The sequence below is a fragment of the Erpetoichthys calabaricus genome, chromosome 7 (genome assembly GCF_900747795.2).
Source record: "Erpetoichthys calabaricus chromosome 7, fErpCal1.3, whole genome shotgun sequence".
NCBI lineage: Eukaryota > Metazoa > Chordata > Cladistia > Polypteriformes > Polypteridae > Erpetoichthys > Erpetoichthys calabaricus.
This window is the reverse complement of record NC_041400.2, coordinates 154,491,206-154,509,991: the sequence shown is the minus strand read 5'-3', so window position 1 is coordinate 154,509,991 and position 18,786 is coordinate 154,491,206. Positions and strand designations below refer to the sequence as shown.

Genomic DNA, 18,786 nt, shown 5'->3' with positions numbered 1-18,786 from the left:
AGTTTTATTGCATTTGTCTTGTTATTTCATTGGGTGGGCTGGGAACCTTTTACCCACCTGTTGCCAAGTCCCTGATGTGAAACGATTTTTTTTCTTTTGCTTTTTTTCTCACGTCTTAAAGATGTATATGTTGTGTTAATAGAATGATAAAGCTAGCTCAAATCAATGTGAGTGAGCTCAGCTAGTGGACAGGCCAGTTATGGTCCCAACTTTGTGTCTAATGCTGCTGGACAAAGATCTATTTTACTGTTTTTTAAGGGGGTTCAGAAAATGGCTGGATTTATGACTACTGGTACAAGTTAAAAACGTACAGAAGCATGCAGCCTCATCGTTCATTATTTATTAATGGGGCACTGATGAATGAATGAAATACTCCCAAAGTTTTAAACATGCAGACATTAGACTGTCCCTTTTTAGACAAACGAAATCCGGTACAAGGATTCAAAACCGAATAAATTACCAATAAAAGTAACTTTTTCGATTTACCTCGCCCGATCGCTTTTTTTTTTATTTACCTATCTCGATCGTTAACTGAAATAAGTGTAATGAACATGAAGTCGATCGTTCAAGCGCGCCTCTCCCTTCACATCATACACGACGATCATCTTAACTGAAACCCCTCCGGGCGGACTTCGAAAGTACTATTCCAAGTGTCAGTATTTGTCAGTAAAGAAACGGAGGGTGGGAGATATTATCTATGACACGGCGAATGCATTTTCTCCGACCCTAGAAGTCATCGTAGTTACATGCACCATTTGGCCAGCCCGAAAGCTCAGCGGATTTTGACAATAGATCATAAAAATGTACACAAGGATGGCAAAAATCCAGACATTACGATTATAAAAGAGTCATGTATTTGTACGGTGGATGTAAGAAATTTCAGTGATTCTTCACTTGCAATTAAGCACAGTTACACATTGGTAATGAATGAGGAGTTGAGTTCACCGACAATTCCGTTAAGGAAACATATGAAGAATTAGCGTTATATTGATCGGAAAGTAAATATGATATGGCAACCTGCCACCTATAATACAGGAGGTGCGCGCGGGTGGCAGGTGGTCGATTTTACACAGGCGGCTCCGTGAACACTTGGGGCCCATCGTTTGCCTCGTCGCAGAGCAAGTGCGCGCTTGTACGCGCGCCTCTGTATGCGAGGGAACAAGATGGAGTCAGCTGGCTGATTGTATAGTTTGTATCATTATTATGTCTAATATGTGTAGCACTTTTCAACAGCCGTATAATATAATGACACTTCCCGTATAAAATGGTTATTTAGAAAAAAAAAACGGTAAGTGCTCTCAAAACAAATATCCATTGTCTAGAAGCGTTTTACCTGTCAGAGACACAGCTTTATCTTTTTTTTTATCACAGCCGGTAATAAACGGATTTTTTAAATGATAGGTAAATGACGACGCGACTAAAGATATGAAATGAACAGTTGACACTTTGTTAATTGGCCGTCCATAACAATATTGTCTGCTTACTGATAACCGTTGTATCCAGATCTAATCTCCACTTATTATACTGTGATACCTTTTACGTGTTTTTCTCTGATTATTTGCCATTTCTGTTAGACGGTGTTATATTTATTTCCCATCAAAATCTGTATGTTTAAACGTGTAATCGCCTCAGGTGAGAAGTTGATGCGTTTAAGTGTTTATCCAATGCGACCGTCAAAACATACGTTTTGATGATTCAACTGTGTCTATATTTTCAAAAACTAAACAGAACTGGCGAGTTAGGTACCTGGACGTGCAATTGAGCCGAAAATCTGTGTATGTAAAGTCCGACAGCTTAACTGCACTCTGCTCACATTTATGCCAACGAGTGACAAATTAAGAAGATGTTTTTGCATCAGGGCTAATATTACATACTGTTTCGATTTTAACAATGAATTGTATATTCTTTTGTTAATCATTCCTTTTTTTTAATTTTACAGAGAGCAATGAAGTAAATCAGTGAGCGTTTCGGTGCATCACTCCGCAGCATTGGTTTCAGATGAACAAAGGATTTGACAGGTTTCTGCACCATTTGCTTATTTTTTACGTGTTAATTTCCTTCTTCCATTAAACCTTTTAAATATGTTTTGTACACCCCAGTTTACAGAGATTTAAGTTTGTCGTGTTCGATTTGATCAGGTTAACTGGTTCGATGCAAGTGTATTCTGCATCCCGTCAAAAATGGCTCATGTGTTGAGCTTTTTTGCTTCCGATATTAAATTTCGGCTCAACAGAACCTATACTTGTAGGGAAAATAGGTAGGTTATATACAGTATATTATGATCGTGATTGTTTTATAAGGTCTTTCTGTAGAAATAGGCTTTCAAATGCCCAGGAACTAAAACCTGGGTATATAATCCACTAAAACAATCTGGTTAAACGTGCGTTAAAAGTGGTTGTAATCTTTGGAGGTACAGTTTTCAGAAATTGGACACATTAGGCCCCGATTTGTTACTGACTAAAGGTCCGTAAAATGTGTAAGGCAAAGACTAGCCTGTATATTTATTTTGATCATTGTCATTTTATTTAATTTTTTTAATGTTAAGGCAGATTGGTAGAGAAAATGTATTTCATTAAGACATGCAGTTTTTGGGAGACCTCCCTACAATATAAAATGCATCTTTCTCACTTAATTTACCTTGATCAGTAGGATCAGTTATTAACATTTCTGTTTCATGTTTGCCAAAAAATATTTAGTAAAGTTTCACTTGGGACAGGCTGCATAGTGTTTCAGTGGTTAATGTTGTTAGCTGACATCATAGGAATCCTGGGTTTATATCCTGGCCCGCACACTGACTGCATGGCGGTTGGATTGATTTTACTTTAGCACCCCAAACAAAGATGAGTTAACTAGTGGCTCTTTATTGTAGGTGGGTGGGTGTGAGTGTGCCCTGCAATTGGCCGGTATCCTGTCAAGAATTTGTTTGTTTGTTTTTGTCAGTTGTTTCATGCTGCCTACTAGGATAGACAGCCATGAATGTGAACTCTATAAGAGAGTTTGGAAAAATGAAGGAATGGAATTATTTGAATATGGTATTTTTTACATAAGGCATTGGTTGCACTGAAAATCGCATCACATTTGCTTAAAATACATACACACAGCTCTTTGAATTGCACTATATATTTTACTCCACAAAGCAACTTTTCTGTTTCTTTATGTTAGTTTGTAGCATACAAACTGAATCTCTGTAATGACAAGTGGTTTCCAAGGAATTAAAGAAAATCATTCAGTCCACAACCTACTGTAAATAGTGTGGGACGACATACTGCTTCATATCGATATCTGATTTCTATAATGGTGTTCTTTCAGAATTAACAATTGTTGTTTTCTGAAAAGCTTTTTCATATAGCTAAATATATCTAATTTTTCCATTTCAGTTTCTTCGTGTTTTTAAGAACATATAATGGATAAAACAGCTTAAAAGTTTCTGCAAAGTAAATTGTGTCATAGACCAAACAATAATTTGAAATAATTATGTAATGTATATTATTTGCAAATCACATTTAGGAAAGAAAAAACAGATTTATTTCAGATGATCTAGGTTTTGCCGTTTGTCCATATTAAAATTCTCAGTATTCAAATGCTTTGTTCTCCTTGGTGTGTATGTGTGTTTTTTTTTTTTTTTTTAAATTAGTTTATATGTTAGATATTGTGTACCAGTGTTTGAATTAATGTTCAGTACTGAACCCTGATTGTATTATAACTGCAATGAATGCTTTTCCATACTGATGCAAATTTATGATGGCCGTACCCTTCATGAAAAAAAAGTTCCAATATTAAAGAGTATTTTGTGTGTGTGTTAGACTGTGCTTAATTAAATCATTTACTTTAAAAAAAAAAAACACAACTTTGCTTATTGGATGTTATATGGTTACAATAAAAATACTTTAATGGATCAAACACAAACTTACTTATGATGGCAATAATACTGAGTATCTACTTGAGACCAATTTTTTCCCATTTTGGAGATTTTGTGTGTTTTTTTTTTTGTTTTTTTAGCAATCAAGCTCATGCAATAAATAGTGTGAATGTGTTGCCCCCAGACCATCTGTTTAATTATGAAGGGTATCAGTTACATCATTGAATTAAATGTCTTATGCTAAAATATTTTGGGTATTTTAAAATAACACGGGTAAAAGTAGTAAATGTATTTTTATCTATTGGCTGAATAACCTGTTTTCTTAACTAATTATCTAACACTGAAAAATATTTTCAACTTTCCATTTTTTCCCCTTTAGTGCTGTAGCTGTTAAAACCAATGTTTTTGCCATCATGCCACAGAAACTGCTTAAAAATGCCCATTACATAGAGTTGGGTAGCTATCAGTACTGGCCAGTGCTAGTGCCACGAGGGATTCGGCTGTACACATATGAACAAATTCCTGTGTTCCTAAAAGAAAACCCTTACATCACTGATGGCTACAGAGCCTATCTACCCTCAAGGCTTTGTCTTAAAAGGTGAGTGGCCAAAAGAAATGATTATATCATATTTTTCACAATGTTCTCATTAATCTCCCACCTTAAAATGTTTAACAATTAGGCTGCTTTTAGCTGTTATTTGTAAGCCAGAAAATGTTCACTGTACTTTTAATCATTTTAATAATTCAATGGAAAAATATATTTTTATATTCAGTTAATTTTAGGTTAATTTCAGTTTTTTTTATTTGTGATGCGTATGTGTGTGTAAAATATATAATATAAATATGTGTATGTATATAGGTATGGTTACATCCCCAAATATATACATATTTAGAGATGTAACCATATTAGTGTAGTATCATAAAGTATGCAGTTGTTTTTGCTTGCACAGTGTTGTGTTTTACTTAGAATCTGTTTTTTCTAAATAATACTAAGAGTTTATAGTGAAACGTGTGCTTTGTATGTACTGTACATATGCATTGCTGAAAGCATTTGTTTTCAAGGACTGTCGATTTGTTGAGGACTAATGTTTTCTAATATGAATATTTTAAAATGTTCAAGCAAGTTTATAGCTAAACGGACAAGCAGATTTCTAGCATTGCATTCAATCCTTTAATTAAATTTATTTAATTAAATATTTGTTATATGTGAATTTCCCATTGGGATTAATAAAGTATCTATGTATCTATCTATCTATCTATTTGCTCTCCGAACCTAAAGCAAGAGTGCAAGTGCTCATTGGTACTAGTCCAGCCAGTTACTTTTTCCTTTATGGTCTATAAGACTGACTTACACTTTTGTCTACACTTTTAAACACTATTAAATTTAGTTTTTCATGTTCCTTTCATATATTAAATTGTATATGTGATCAATGACATAAACATTAATTCATCATTTAATTGAAACATTCTCAAGTCTGAATATAGAAGTTGAAAGTAATTTTTAAGTGATCACCCATTTACATTAATTTTCTAATGCTGTGAAATGATAAATACATTTATGTGGAAGGTATAGCCACTTTATTCATTAATAGTCTTAATTTGATTCATTATTTTAGAAGTCTTTTATGATTGTTCTACCTTGTGAAACTTTTGTGCAGTTCCTATTCTATTAATGCAAAAATGGGAGGTTTGTGACAAGTATTCATTTAAAGGATCACAGTTGACACATGTATTGTACTCTTTATATATCCTTCCCTCACTCATTTACTTGAGTCCACTTTTTTTCTTAGCTGTGTCTACTGTGATAATACAAAATAAATCTGCAAATGCCATAGCATCATCGGTATTTGAGCCTTGCTCAGTGAGAACGTGAAAATCTGTTTCACACTGTTGGCTTGCCATCTTTGCCGTGTCCACAGACAAGCAACCTTTAAAGGTGGCGGATAATATCCAGATGCCAATGGATAGTAACAGATTATTAAGTTCTTGCAAAATGAAATGTCTTCATAATGCTGTAAATTAGACATAGTTTACATATTGTTTTTCTTTCTCGTGACTTGTTTTTAGCTTCTAAATGTTTTTTGTATATCTGTAGTTTTAAGATTGTCATTAAGGGTTTTTTTCTTTTTTCATTTTGCTGTTGGAGGCCTTTTTGTTTTATACTTTGTGAATTTTCATTTTATGCGTGATTGATTTGTGTTATATCTAAATGATTGACTGTTCTCATTTAAATTATCCAAGTGTTCTGTTTGTGTTATTGTGGGGGACTGTTGGAGATATTTCAGTCACTAACATCTGACCCATGTTAGGAGGCTATTGAACTAGATTAATTTTATACCATGAGTATGTAACAGCAGCACCCTTAAGTATAGTTTTTATTTGTGTAACAGTAAAGCAGTCCACCCTTTCTTAATAAGAATATTAGCTTTTCGATATTTGTCTTCATTATATGAAGCTTAGTATTTAGATCTGTTTCATATGATACAATCAAGTAAAGAAAAATAGCTTAAGTAAATTTTCCCACATATGGTTTTGTGTAGGTAAAGAAGAGTTGTAGTTTATTTTTCATTATTTTTTTTTTAACTAAATAAGAGCTGTAATATACTCTATTAATATAAAGGTACACGTGTATTAACTTGTAATGGAAAAATGTATAATCATGGAGTAAAGCTGAATTCACTTGACATTTGATTTTTTGTAACATTTTGTTTGTCACATTTGATTCTAAATAGGATCTCAAAGTAGTAGATTGCTTAAATTTTCTAAAAATAAGTTTCAGCAGTGTCAACTGAACTTGTTTAATAGTGGAAAACAATAGTGTAACATTGTGATATGAGAAATTGAAGCTTTGGTGCTTTTACACAGCAAGTACTTGATGGTTGTGTGACCCACATAGCCCAGCTGAGTTAAGCTCAAAGATGCCAGGTGGAGCAACCGTCTGTTCCCACCACCCACGAGTTGGTATTGCATTTGAAAGCAATGCCCGTTAGACATACTAGACTTTTACAGTGGAAGCTAGCTCTTGGAAAGTGAAGGGTATATTCACATAGGACATTTCACATAGAGTGTAAATAAAGTGGGAATCTCCTCTACTCAGAGCATCAGCTCTTTAGTCCAACTTCTAGTCCTTCTGTAGTCTCCCAAAGAACATGCCCCACCAAAGATAGATATACTTAAACCCCCCCCCCCCCCCCCCACCTTACTTGCCAGAAAGTTGCCCTAATGACCTCTAGCAGTAGGAAGCTAAATTTTGTTTTTAGATTCTATGTGGACAACAGCTATCCATTATACATAACTATTTTTAAAAACCATGGTTTCAGTCTCAAGTCCTCCTGCAAGATTTTGGTACTACAAAGAGCATAGTTGGAAGGAATATTGGTCTCGACTTGTAGGGTATAAAGATTTCTGCAGCTAGCTTGAGTTGTCCGTAATATCTGACATCTTACAATCCTAAGCCAAAGGTTGGTAATTGACTTTGCATTTAGATCTTATGATCGGAAACAATGTACTGAAAATGGTTGTTCTAATTTAGCCAATAAACAAATAGACAAATCTTCTGAATTCAGTGTCACTGCTGGAAGATCACCTACTATAGTACATTGGAGGTCAGTTAGAGTGGAGTCTAAATGAAACCTGTTTAAGGCCCCAGTAGCAGAAGCTGTGTGAGAAGTTTTGTCTAAGTGGTAGCTGGCACTTGCCATGGCAGCAAGGAATGTTTGGTGAATGTGGAAGCTTAAGATAATTGTCTATTTTAGGGAAAGGTTCCAGTTCTACTAGGTAGGATTGGAAGGTTATGTATGCAACTGTTTTGTGCAGGATTTGATGGGGCAATAGAAAATTGCTTTCAGGTGACCTTACAGAGATCGGAATGTTCATGTAAAATGTGTACAGTATTTGTCCAGGTTTTTTAAAATATAAGCTAAAAATTCTTGGTGGTGTATTTCTGTAGTAGATATATTACAATAACAAGGATGCCATCAACATGCTGTTTGAAATGTTTTTTACACTCAGTATGGCGAGAAGTTCCATATTAACAAAAAAAGATTTGTGATGTACCACAGCCCCTTTTCCTTTTATATCTACCATACATTTAATTTTTTTTTTTTTTTTTTTTTTTTTTTTTTTTTTTTTTTTTACATATTCTTTTCTGAACATTTGCTTAAAACATCAATTTGAAAACCACAGCCTTCAGACGAATGTAGCAAGCAGCTCTTAAAAATCACTGCTTAACAAAGGCAGTATTTGATTCTGTTTGCATAATTAACAAAAAACAGGGAAGGGCACACTTTCTGCTATGTCATGCTACATATAGTACAGTCGTGGCCAAAAGTTTTGAGAATGACACAAGTATTGGTTTTCACAAAGTTTGCTGCTTCGGTGTTTTTAGATCTTTTTGTCAGATGTTTCTATGGCATACAGAAGTATAATTGCAAGCATTTCATAAGTTTCAAAGGCTTTTATTGACAATTACATTAAGTTTATGCATAGTCAATATTTGCAGTGTTGGCCCTTTTTCAAGACCTTTGCAATTTGCCCTGACATGCTGTCCATCAACTGACAAATCCTGACTAATGGCAGCCCATTCTTGCATAATCAATGCTGGGAGTTTGTCATCATTAGTGAGTTTTTGCTTGTCAAGAGGATTGACCACAAGTTCTCAATGAGATTAAGGTCTGGGGAGTTTCCTGGCCATGGACCCAAAATGTCAATGTTTTGTTCCCTGAGCCACTTAGATATCACTTTTGCCTTATGGCACTGTGCTCCATCATACTGGAAAAGGCATTGTTTGTCATCAAACTGTTCTTGGATGGTTGGGAGAGGTTACTCTCGGAGAATGTTTTGGTACTACAGTAATCCCTCCTCCATCGCGGGGGTTGCGTTCCAGAGCCACCCGCGAAATAAGAAAATCCGCGAAGTAGAAACCATATGTTTATATGGTTATTTTTATATTCTCATGCTTAGGTCACAGATTTGCGCAGAAACACATGAGGTTGTAGAGAGACAGGAACGTTATTCAAACACTGCAAACAAACATTTGTCTCTTTTTCAAAAGTTTAAACTGTGCTCAATGACAAGACAGATGACAGTTCAGTCTCACAATTAAAAGAATGCAAACATATCTTCCTCTTCAAAGGAGCAAAAAAATCAATAGGGCTGTTTGGCTTGTAGGTATGCGAAGCACCGCGGCACAAAGCTGTTGAAGGCGGCAGCTCACACCCCCTCCGTCAGGAGCAGAGAGAGAGTGAGAGTGAGAGAGAGAGAGACAGATAAAAAAAAATCAATACGTGCCCTTTGAGCTTTTAAGTATGCGAAGCACCGTGCAGCATAGTTAAAAGCTGCACACAGAAGGTAGCAACGTGAAGATAATCTTTCAGCATTTTCAGAGGAGCGTCCGTATCGTCTAGGTGTGCGAACAGCCCCCCTGCTCACACCCCCTACGTCAGGATCACAGATAGTCAGCACAAGAGAGAGAGAAAGAAAAGTAAGCTGGGTAGCTTCTCAGCCATCTGCCAATAGCGTCCCTTGTATGAAATCAACTGGGCAAACCAACTGAGGAAGCATGTACCAGAAATTAAAAGACCCATTGTCCTCAGAAACCCGCGAAGCAGCGAAAAATCCGCGATATATATTTAAATATGCTTACATATAAAATCCGCGATGGAGTGAAGCCGCGAAAGGCGAAGCGCGATATAGCGAGGGATTACTGTATTCTAAATAAAAGTACTGCATTTGGTTTAACTAAAATTAGTTGATGTAAAAGAAATAACTGTTCTTTTACAATCAATTGTCCACTTTTGCCATCACATACTTTTTTTTTTTTAATTATAAATAAATTTGAATTATATTTAAATAGTGACATGATCAGACAACCCTAGTGTGCTCTACCTTAGTTTAGTTGCATTGTTTCAAATTTGAGCATGGGCAAGATTATTTTTTTTTTTTTTTTTTTTTTTTTTTTTTTTGCCTTTTGTAAAAGTGGTTAATGTAAAAGATTTCACATTTTTAAAGAACTTAGTTGTTTCAGTACTCCATATGCAGAAAGTGACAAATTAAAAAAAATAAAAATAAAAATTTAATTTACAACAAAATTATTTGTATGGTACCCTGAGGAAAATTGTTATCTTTTTAGCCCCTGAAAACTAACTTTAAGATTAATGCAACACTTCACTGAGGTTGCAAAACCAAGGCTCCACGGAGGGTTAAAAATGAATCAAAACCAAGAGCTACAATATCTGGTACTGTCATGGACAGGAGAGCTGTTCTTAACTGTTGCAAGCCTGTGTATACATTATCACTAGATATAAAATGGGGGAAAAAATAAACAAAAATAATGGGAAAGCATGCAAGAAAAATAGGTTTCCCCAATCCGAGGTCTTGACTTGTTATCCTAATTAGGTTACTGGCACATACTTATACCCTTCATTTTCAGTATCATTTTTCCCAAGGTACCTATCAGTAAATTGGACATTTTTTTAGTAATTTATTCCAAAGTGTTTTAATTAAGTACAGGATGGATGGAATAAATAAATCAAATTTAGTTTGTTCACAGAAAAAAAAAAATTTTTCTGACTGTATTTATGTCTAACACAACGTATAAAGAAAAATATTTTTTTTATGTTTTTTGTGCCTAATTAAAAAGAAAATAATACTTAGGCTTTTAATCAATTTTACAGATGAATTGAAAATGGAGGGATTAAGTGGTGCCAATGAATGTTCCTACTCAATCTGGTTAATTTTACTATAATTCATCATAGCCAAAATATGTGCTAATTAGATCTCAATTTTTTGCACAAAATGCAACAATTATTTTATTCATTAAAAAGCTGAGATCTATCAATTTTCATTTGCTTTTTTTAAAAGTAATTGTATTTTGTGTATAGAACTCAAATTCATCTCTGTTTACTTACAGGATACAGTAATAGTACAATTGTACATAAAAAGCAAAAAAACTAAACTTTTTATTTGTATAATATATGTGTATATATATTATATAATTATCAAAACAGCCACTAAATACATGACTGTAATTTCTGTATAAATAGATATTAGGGGATTGAGATATTCTCAGATAACTATTCATATACTTAAAAGCAGATAACTGAAAATCACTGGCGTTTAAAGCCTGCAGATTACAAGTAAAACCTGTATCTGATAAGACCACCTAAATAGGACATTAAAAGCCAAACAACGTGGATTGTACTCCTCTCAAAGTGTAATACTGTAAATAGATTGATGTGAAATTATTATTTTGGTTTTAGTACATTTGTTCAAATATTCGTAACATCTACAATTAAGAACGTAATGTTCAAGAAATAAAATTATGTAATCAGAGAAATTTTAAATGGTACTTTTTCAGTCAAATTTCTGAACAAGGTTATTTAACACTTGCCACACCTAGCTGATGCAGTCTTTTTCAGGGAGTATCTTTTATTTTTGTTATCAGATTAATGCTTGAAAATCATATTTATATTCTGTTGTCAGTAATGCCTCAATTTAGAAACTCTTATCAGTTGATTATTCTTAATAAAAACCTAATAGTTATAAGTCAAGATTTTTATTGTCATTATTTCACAACATCATGATATACAGTCCATAAATATTTGGACAGAGACAACTTTTTTCTAATTTTGGTTCTGTACATTACCACAATGAATTTTAAATGAAACAACTCAGATGCAGTTGAAGTGCAGACTTTCAGCTTTAAGTTCAGTGGGGTGAACAAAACGATTGCATAAAAATGTGAGGCAACTAAAGCATTTTTTTAACACAATCCCTTCATTTCAGGGGCTCAAAAGTAATTGGACAATTGACTCCAAAGGCTGTTTCATGGGCAGGTGTGGGTAAGTCTGTCGTTATGTCATTATCAATTAAGCAGATAAAAGGCCTAGAGTTGATTTGAGGTGTAGTGCTTGCATGTGGAAGATTTTGCTGTGAACAGACAACATGCGGTCAAAGGAGCTCTCCATGCAGGTGAAAGAAGCCATCCTTAAGCTGCGAAAATAGAAAAAACCCATCCGAGAAATTGCTACAATATTACGAGTGGGAAAATCTACAGTTTGGTACATCCTGAGAAAGAAAGCAAGCACTGGTGAACTCAGCAACGCAAAAAGACCTGGATGTCCACGGAAGACAACAGTGGTGGATGATCATAGAATCATTTCCATGGTGAAGAGAAACCCCTTCACAACAGCCAACCAAGTGAACAACACTCTCCAGGGGGTAGGCGTATCGATATCCAAGTCTACCATAAAGAGAAGACTGCATGAAAGTAAATACAGAGGGTGCACTGCAAGGTGCAAGCCACTCATAAGCCTCAAGAATAGAAAGGCTAGATTGGACTTTGCTAAAGAACATCTAAAAAAGCCAGCACAGTTCTGGAAAAACATTCTTTGGACAGATGAAACCAAGATCAACCTCTACCAGAATGATGGCAAGAAAAAAGTATGGAGAAGGCGTGGAACAGCTCATTATCCAAAGCATACCACATCATCTGTAAATCATGGTGGAGGCAGTGTGATGGCTTGGGCGTGCATGGCTGCCAGTGGCACTGGGACACTAGTGTTTATTGATGATGTGACACAGGACAGAAGCAGCCAAATGAATTCTGAGGTGTTCAGAGACATACTGTCTACTCAAATCCAGCTAAATGCAGTCAAATTGATTGGGCGGCGTTTCATGATACAGATAGACAATGACCCAAAACATACAGTCAAAGCAACCCAGAAGTTTATTAAAGCAAAGAAGTGGAAAATTCTTGATTGGACAAGTCAGTCACCTGATCTTAACCCAATTGAGCATGCATTTCACTTGTTGAAGACTAAACTTCAGACAGAAAGGCCCACAAACAAACAGCAATTGAAAGCCGCTGCAGTAAAGGCCTGGCAGAGCATTAAAAACGAGGAAACGCAGCATGTGGTGATGTCCATGAGTTCAAGACTTCAGGTTGTCATTGCCAGCAAAGGTTTTTCAACCAAGTATTAGAAATGAACATTTTATTTCCAGTTATTTAATTTGTCCAATTACTTTTGAGCCCCTGAAAAGAAGGGATTGTGTTAAAAAAATGCTTTAGTTGCCTCACATTTTTATGCAATCGTTTTGTTCACCCCACTGAATTAAAGCTGAAAGTCTACACTTCATTTGCATCTGAGTTGTTTCATTTAAAATTAATTGTGATAATGTACAGAACCAAAATTTAAAAAAGTTGTCTCTGTCCAAATATTTATGGACCTAACTGTACTGTATAATGTATACAATCTATTAAAAGCATAACTTCCAGCCCAGTGAACCTTGTTTCTGCTGCACTGTTTTCCTCTACACTGACATGATTTAGAAGAAACAGAACACACTTTGTTAGTTCAGAATACCTAGAATGGACATTTGTTACCAGTATGCTTCTTACCTGAATATTTTATTCAGAAGAATTCCAAAACCAACTTGCTTGTCAAAAGAAAATTCTGCTGCATTAATGATACTGATAGGTTTACAAGGTTTATACAGTCATTATTGTCACATATAAAGCGAAATTCTTACTTGAATGTGCAATGCAACATGTCACAGGTCAGTACCATAATTATTAGGTATAACAACCGTACCTTCAATTTTCTGTTTACCTTAATTGAAAAATTTCAGCACACTCTATTTATAGTAACAGATGATTGATTATGTATGATTGCACTGAACAGTGCACAGCTTCTCAGTAGAATAAGAGATTGAGCGAGAGCTGATCTGTGAAATGCTGCTAAACTTGACACTGCAGAGAACTGTCTTATGTAACTTCCTTAAAGCATACACATGTAGAATCATTGGTTTGATTATCAGCTGAATGAAAAAGTAACTGTGCTAAACCTCCTCACAAGCAGTACACTTGCCACATTCTCATTATTTGTTCCTGGAAGGATGTTATCTTAAAATACAGGTTAACTATACAATTGAAGTAAATGTACCTTTTGATCTCTATTAAAACCAAATGTTCTTTTATTATGTTTATATTCTGTTTTGCCTTTAGACATTAATATCTGACTAGAAATTTGATCTGAGACAAATTTATGATGTTTTTTTTTTTTCCCCCTCCCCTCAGCCTTTTCATTCTTTCAAATGAGACTGTGAATATCTGGAGTCATTTGTTGGGCTTCTTTATGTTTTTTACACTGGGTGTCTATGACATGACAGCAGTATTACCTGCAGCCAAAGCTTCCAGAGAAGATTATGTTATCTACTCCATTGGGCTGTTTTGCTTTCAGGTATTGTACAGTAAGCTCTAGTTTGGTTTATTCAAATTTTATACAAATTGTAAGTTTCAGTCCATTTAAAATAAACGTACAACATAACCAAACTAATCAGAGGTTTGATGGTGAAAAAAGTGCTTTAAGAATAAAAAAAATCAATTTTTTAAATGCAAATTTGAGTGGAGCATTACAAAAAAAATCTTGTCAACATGAACAATGGAGACTAGAGATGTGGACATTAAAGGACTGTATTATATAAATTATTTAAAAAATTAATTTGGGAATTGATTAAAGAAAGTTGAAGAAATTACATTGACATATGGTAACTTCATACAGACTAGGCTGGGGTTCCAATTACTGGTAGGTGATTTTTGTCAAAATTACCATAATAATATTTTATAATGGTAATTTTCCCTATATGTTATTACTTACCAAATTGATTAATTTTGTATACTTGAAAGGGATTTTTAATAGGGTGTATGAGAATGCTCAGAGTCTGAAGGTTCCAGCAAGGCATGAATTTAAATTTAAACAAACAAATGAGGGATGGTAAAATGGTACTGTGTGCAAGCTGCTGCCTCATGTACCTAGCATTCTGGGTTTAAAACCCAGTGACCAGTGGTTTTCTTTGCAGAGTGTGCATGTTCTTCTTGTTTCTGCATTGGAGTTGCTAGGGGTACAGTACTCTGGTTTTCCTCTCGACTACAAATTTACTTGCCTTGAGAGTGAATATGTATGTATGTGTGTGAGTGGGCTGAAATGTAACGGGAACCTGTCCAGGCGTGTTTCCTATGGCCGTCTGTGACTCTGAATTGGATTAAAATGAATGAATGGTTATGTTACAAATACATGAAATAAATGCACCCATGAATAAATAAAATTAAAAACAAAAGTGTTACATCAAATGTCAAAGCTGAAAGCAAATGATGTATCTACTTCAAGGACAGGGAGTTCCAGAGGTTTTGAAATAGTCCACTATATCAGAAAGTAACCAGCCAGAGATCAGAATTGGGTGCCCTTGGTGCAAATAGTTTCTCTGTGCATAAGCACAAACTGAAATCCTCTATATATTTGGTACATTCAGAAATTACTATTAACATTTGGTTTGTCGTCCTTCTACTTGTCGTATTACACATGGATAACTTTGGCCCTGTCATTGTATGTCAATAATCAGTAGACACTATAATGCACAGTTAAGTGTTAGTAAAACAAAGTAATATTCAGCACATCAAATGAAATATGTTTAGACAAAACAAGTATGTGGAATCATCTATAGGTCCTCTGTAGATGCTTCCTCTGAATATGAAGGCTACCGAGCATCACTGTCTGACTGTTCTACTGCAGAGGATGCTGGCAATAGTAACAATCTCACTGGAGGTAGCTGTGCAGGGTGATCCCCACTTTCTATGCAAACAGATTTTTGTAAAGTCCATTATTCTCACAGTAACTACTAATAAAGTGTGAATAAAGTTTAACCAAACAATAAAACTGTGCGAGATCACACTTGGCAAGGTATACATAACCTTATATGTAAGCTACATACAGTGGTGTGAAAAACTATTTGCCCCTTCCTGATTTCTTATTCTTTTGCATGTTTGTCACACAAAATGTTTCTGATCATCAAACACATTTAACCATTAGTCAAATATAACACAAGTAAACACAAAATGCAGTTTTTAAATGATGGTTTTTATTATTTAGGGAGAAAAAAATCCAAACCTACATGGCCCTGTGTGAAAAAGTAATTTCCCCCTTGTTAAAAAATAACCTAACTGTGGTGTATCACACCGGAGTTCAATTTCCGTAGCCACCCCCAGGCCTGATTACTGCCACACCTGTTTCAATCAAGAAATCACTTAAATAGGAGCTGCCTGACACAGAGAAGTAGACCAAAAGCTAGACATCATGCCAAGATCCAAAGAAATTCAGGAACAAATGAGAACAGAAGTAATTGAGATCTATCAGTCTGGTAAAGGTTATAAAGCCATTTCTAAAGCTTTGGGACTCCAGCGAACCACAGTGAGAGCCATTATCCACAAATGGCAAAAACATGGAACAGTGGTGAACCTTCCCAGGAGTGGCCGGCCGACCAAAATTACCCCAAGAGCGCAGAGACGACTCATCCGAGAGGTCACAAAAGACCCCAGGACAACGTCTAAAGAACTGCAGGCCTCACTTGCCTCAATTAAGGTCAGTGTTCACGACTCCACCATAAGAAAGAGACTGGGCAAAAAACGGCCTGCATGGCAGATTTCCAAGACGCAAACCACTGTTAAGCAAAAAGAACATTAGGGCTCGTCTCAATTTTGCTAAGAAACATCTCAATGATTGCCAAGACTTTTGGGAAAATACCTTGTGGACTGATGAGACAAAAGTTGAACTTTTTGGAAGGCAAATGTCCCGTTACATCTGGCGTAAAAGGAACACAGCATTTCAGAAAAAGAACATCATACCAACAGTAAAATATGGTGGTGGTAGTGTGATGGTCTGGGGTTGTTTTGCTGCTTTAGGACCTGGAAGGCTTGCTGTGATAGATGGAACCATGAATTCTACTGTCTACCAAAAAATCCTGAAGGAGAATGTCCGGCCATCTGTTCGTCAACTCAAGCTGAAGCGATCTTGGGTGCTGCAACAGGACAATGACCCAAAACACACCAGCAAATCCACCTCTGAATGGCTGAAGAAAAACAAAATGAAGACTTTGGAGTGGCCTAGTCAAAGTCCTGACCTGAATCCAATTGAGATGCTATGGCATGACCTTAAAAAGGCGGTTCATGCTAGAAAACCCTCAAATAAAGCTGAATTACAACAATTTTGCAAAGATGAGTGGGCCAAAGTTCCTCCAGAGCGCTGTAACAGACTCATTGCAAGTTATCGCAAACGCTTGATTGCAGTTATTGCTCCTAAGGGTGGCCCAACCAGTTATTAGGTTCAGGGGGCAATTACTTTTTCACACAGGGCCATGTAGGTTTGGATTTTTTTTTCTCCCTAAATAATAAAAACCACCATTTACAAACTGCATTTTGTGTTTACTTGTGTTATATTTGACTAATGGTTAAATGTGTTTGATGATCAGAAACATTTTGTGTGACAAACATGCAAAAGAATAAGAAATCAGGAAGGGGGCAAATAGTTTTTCACACCACTGTAGTTCAGACAACATGAACAAATAGATGCTGAATGAGAACATGAGCAATATAAATTTAAGCACTAAAATGAGCCAATTGCTTTTTGTTTGTTTAAAAAAAAAAAAAAAAACAAGTAAACGAGTCCTATTGCTAATACAGTATAAATTTATAGATTACTTAAGCAGTAGTATTGCTGTAATAGTCAAATTAATGCTTAAGCTCTGAAAAGTGATTGGTAGGCTTGGCAGCACTCAAAGGACTTGAGGTTCGTTTGTTTGGGGAGGGAGTGGTTCCCCCTCAATGCAACAAGAAGTTGAGATTTTATTGTCTTCGTGAATTTTTTTTTTTTTTTTTTTTTGTAGGCTTTGGGAGGATTTGAGGATAAGCTTTATAGAGAATAATACAATCATGTACTACCTGATTTATCTGACTGTGTGTGTAAACAAAATTTTATTCACTGACATGTCTGTTCAGTAATTGAAAAATGCAAGTAAATGTAAAATCAGTACTAAAATTCAATCATTTATTATAGCAGTAAAACAACTAGTAAATACTGATATTTTCAGTTACACACACCCTTTAAAATTGTTTTTCATAGCAACACACAATTAAAATAAGTTTTGTCAGCAAGTCACTTTATCATGTTTGTGACATTTGTGCTCTCTCCCCCCTCTGCCCCCACCATATACATACATACACACACCCTATTCACTCTCCTTTAGTAATAACAAGATAATTGCCACATTCTTCTCCTGCTCCTGTTGTTTTCATTTCGACATTTGAATCTAGCTCTGTTGTCCCTTTACCTCACAAGTAGTGCTGGGCGGTATACTGGTTCATGCCAAAAAAACGTTTTTTATTTTTTTTATGATATGGATTTTTCTTGTACCGCAACACCGGTTCAAATAGCCTAAACAGAGTTCGGAACGTGGCGCAGCGGGACTTCATTCTTGACACACAGTTTTTTGTTTTTTTTTTTTCTTCACTGTACGTATTTTTTTTCTTCACCGTGGCCCTAATACGCTTCCGCAGGGCTATACCACAAATAGCATTATGAATGCAAGTTGCAGTTTTATTATTTATGTATATAGCTTAGCTTGAAGCAAGGTCCATATTAATGCAGTTTGCCTTAGTGATGGTTCAGTTGGTAAAGATTTCATCACCAAGTTGCACTTGTTTTATTTTATTTTATTTTATTTTTATTTGGTGAATACTGTGTAATGCACCTGGGCTTGAAGTAATACAGTAATCCCTCCTCCATCTCGGGAGTTGCGTTCCAGAGCCACCCGCGAAATAAAATCCGCGAAGTAGAAACCATATGTTTATATGGTTATTTTTATATATTTTAAGCCCTTATAAACTCTCCCACACTATTATAAACATTTCACGCACAATTATACAGCATAAACCCTTTGTATTCTCTTAGATATTAGGTAAGATTCGTTGAAATTATGTATGTAAACACAGTTTACATACAGTAAAACCTAAATATTATTTTAAAGATATCGAGCGTCTTCGATATCACATATGTTACAGCCATTACGATAGACAGGCCACCAGCAATAAATACGTA

At 35.4% G+C, this 18,786-nt stretch overlaps 1 protein-coding gene across 3 annotated transcripts in view; it reads left to right on the top strand.

Annotated features, from left to right (window-relative positions):
- The first annotated feature begins 1,120 nt into the window (after nt 1-1,120).
- paqr3a (progestin and adipoQ receptor family member IIIa) overlaps nt 1,121-18,786 on the top strand; it is a 39,806-nt gene continuing 22,140 nt past the window's right edge. For 2 of the 3 annotated variants that reach the window (XR_007935377.1, XM_051929553.1), the window contains exons 1-4: nt 1,121-1,292; nt 1,942-2,018; nt 4,239-4,457; nt 13,938-14,100. Coding sequence is in view for 2 of the 3 variants with exons in the window: in XM_051929553.1 (XP_051785513.1) it covers nt 1,999-2,018; nt 4,239-4,457; nt 13,938-14,100 (402 nt within the window). In the remaining variant the exon portion in view is untranslated. Of the gene's footprint in view, nt 1,293-1,939; nt 2,019-4,238; nt 4,458-13,937; nt 14,101-18,786 lie in introns of all 3 variants that reach the window. The other variant, XM_028805603.2, reaches the window with a different exon arrangement.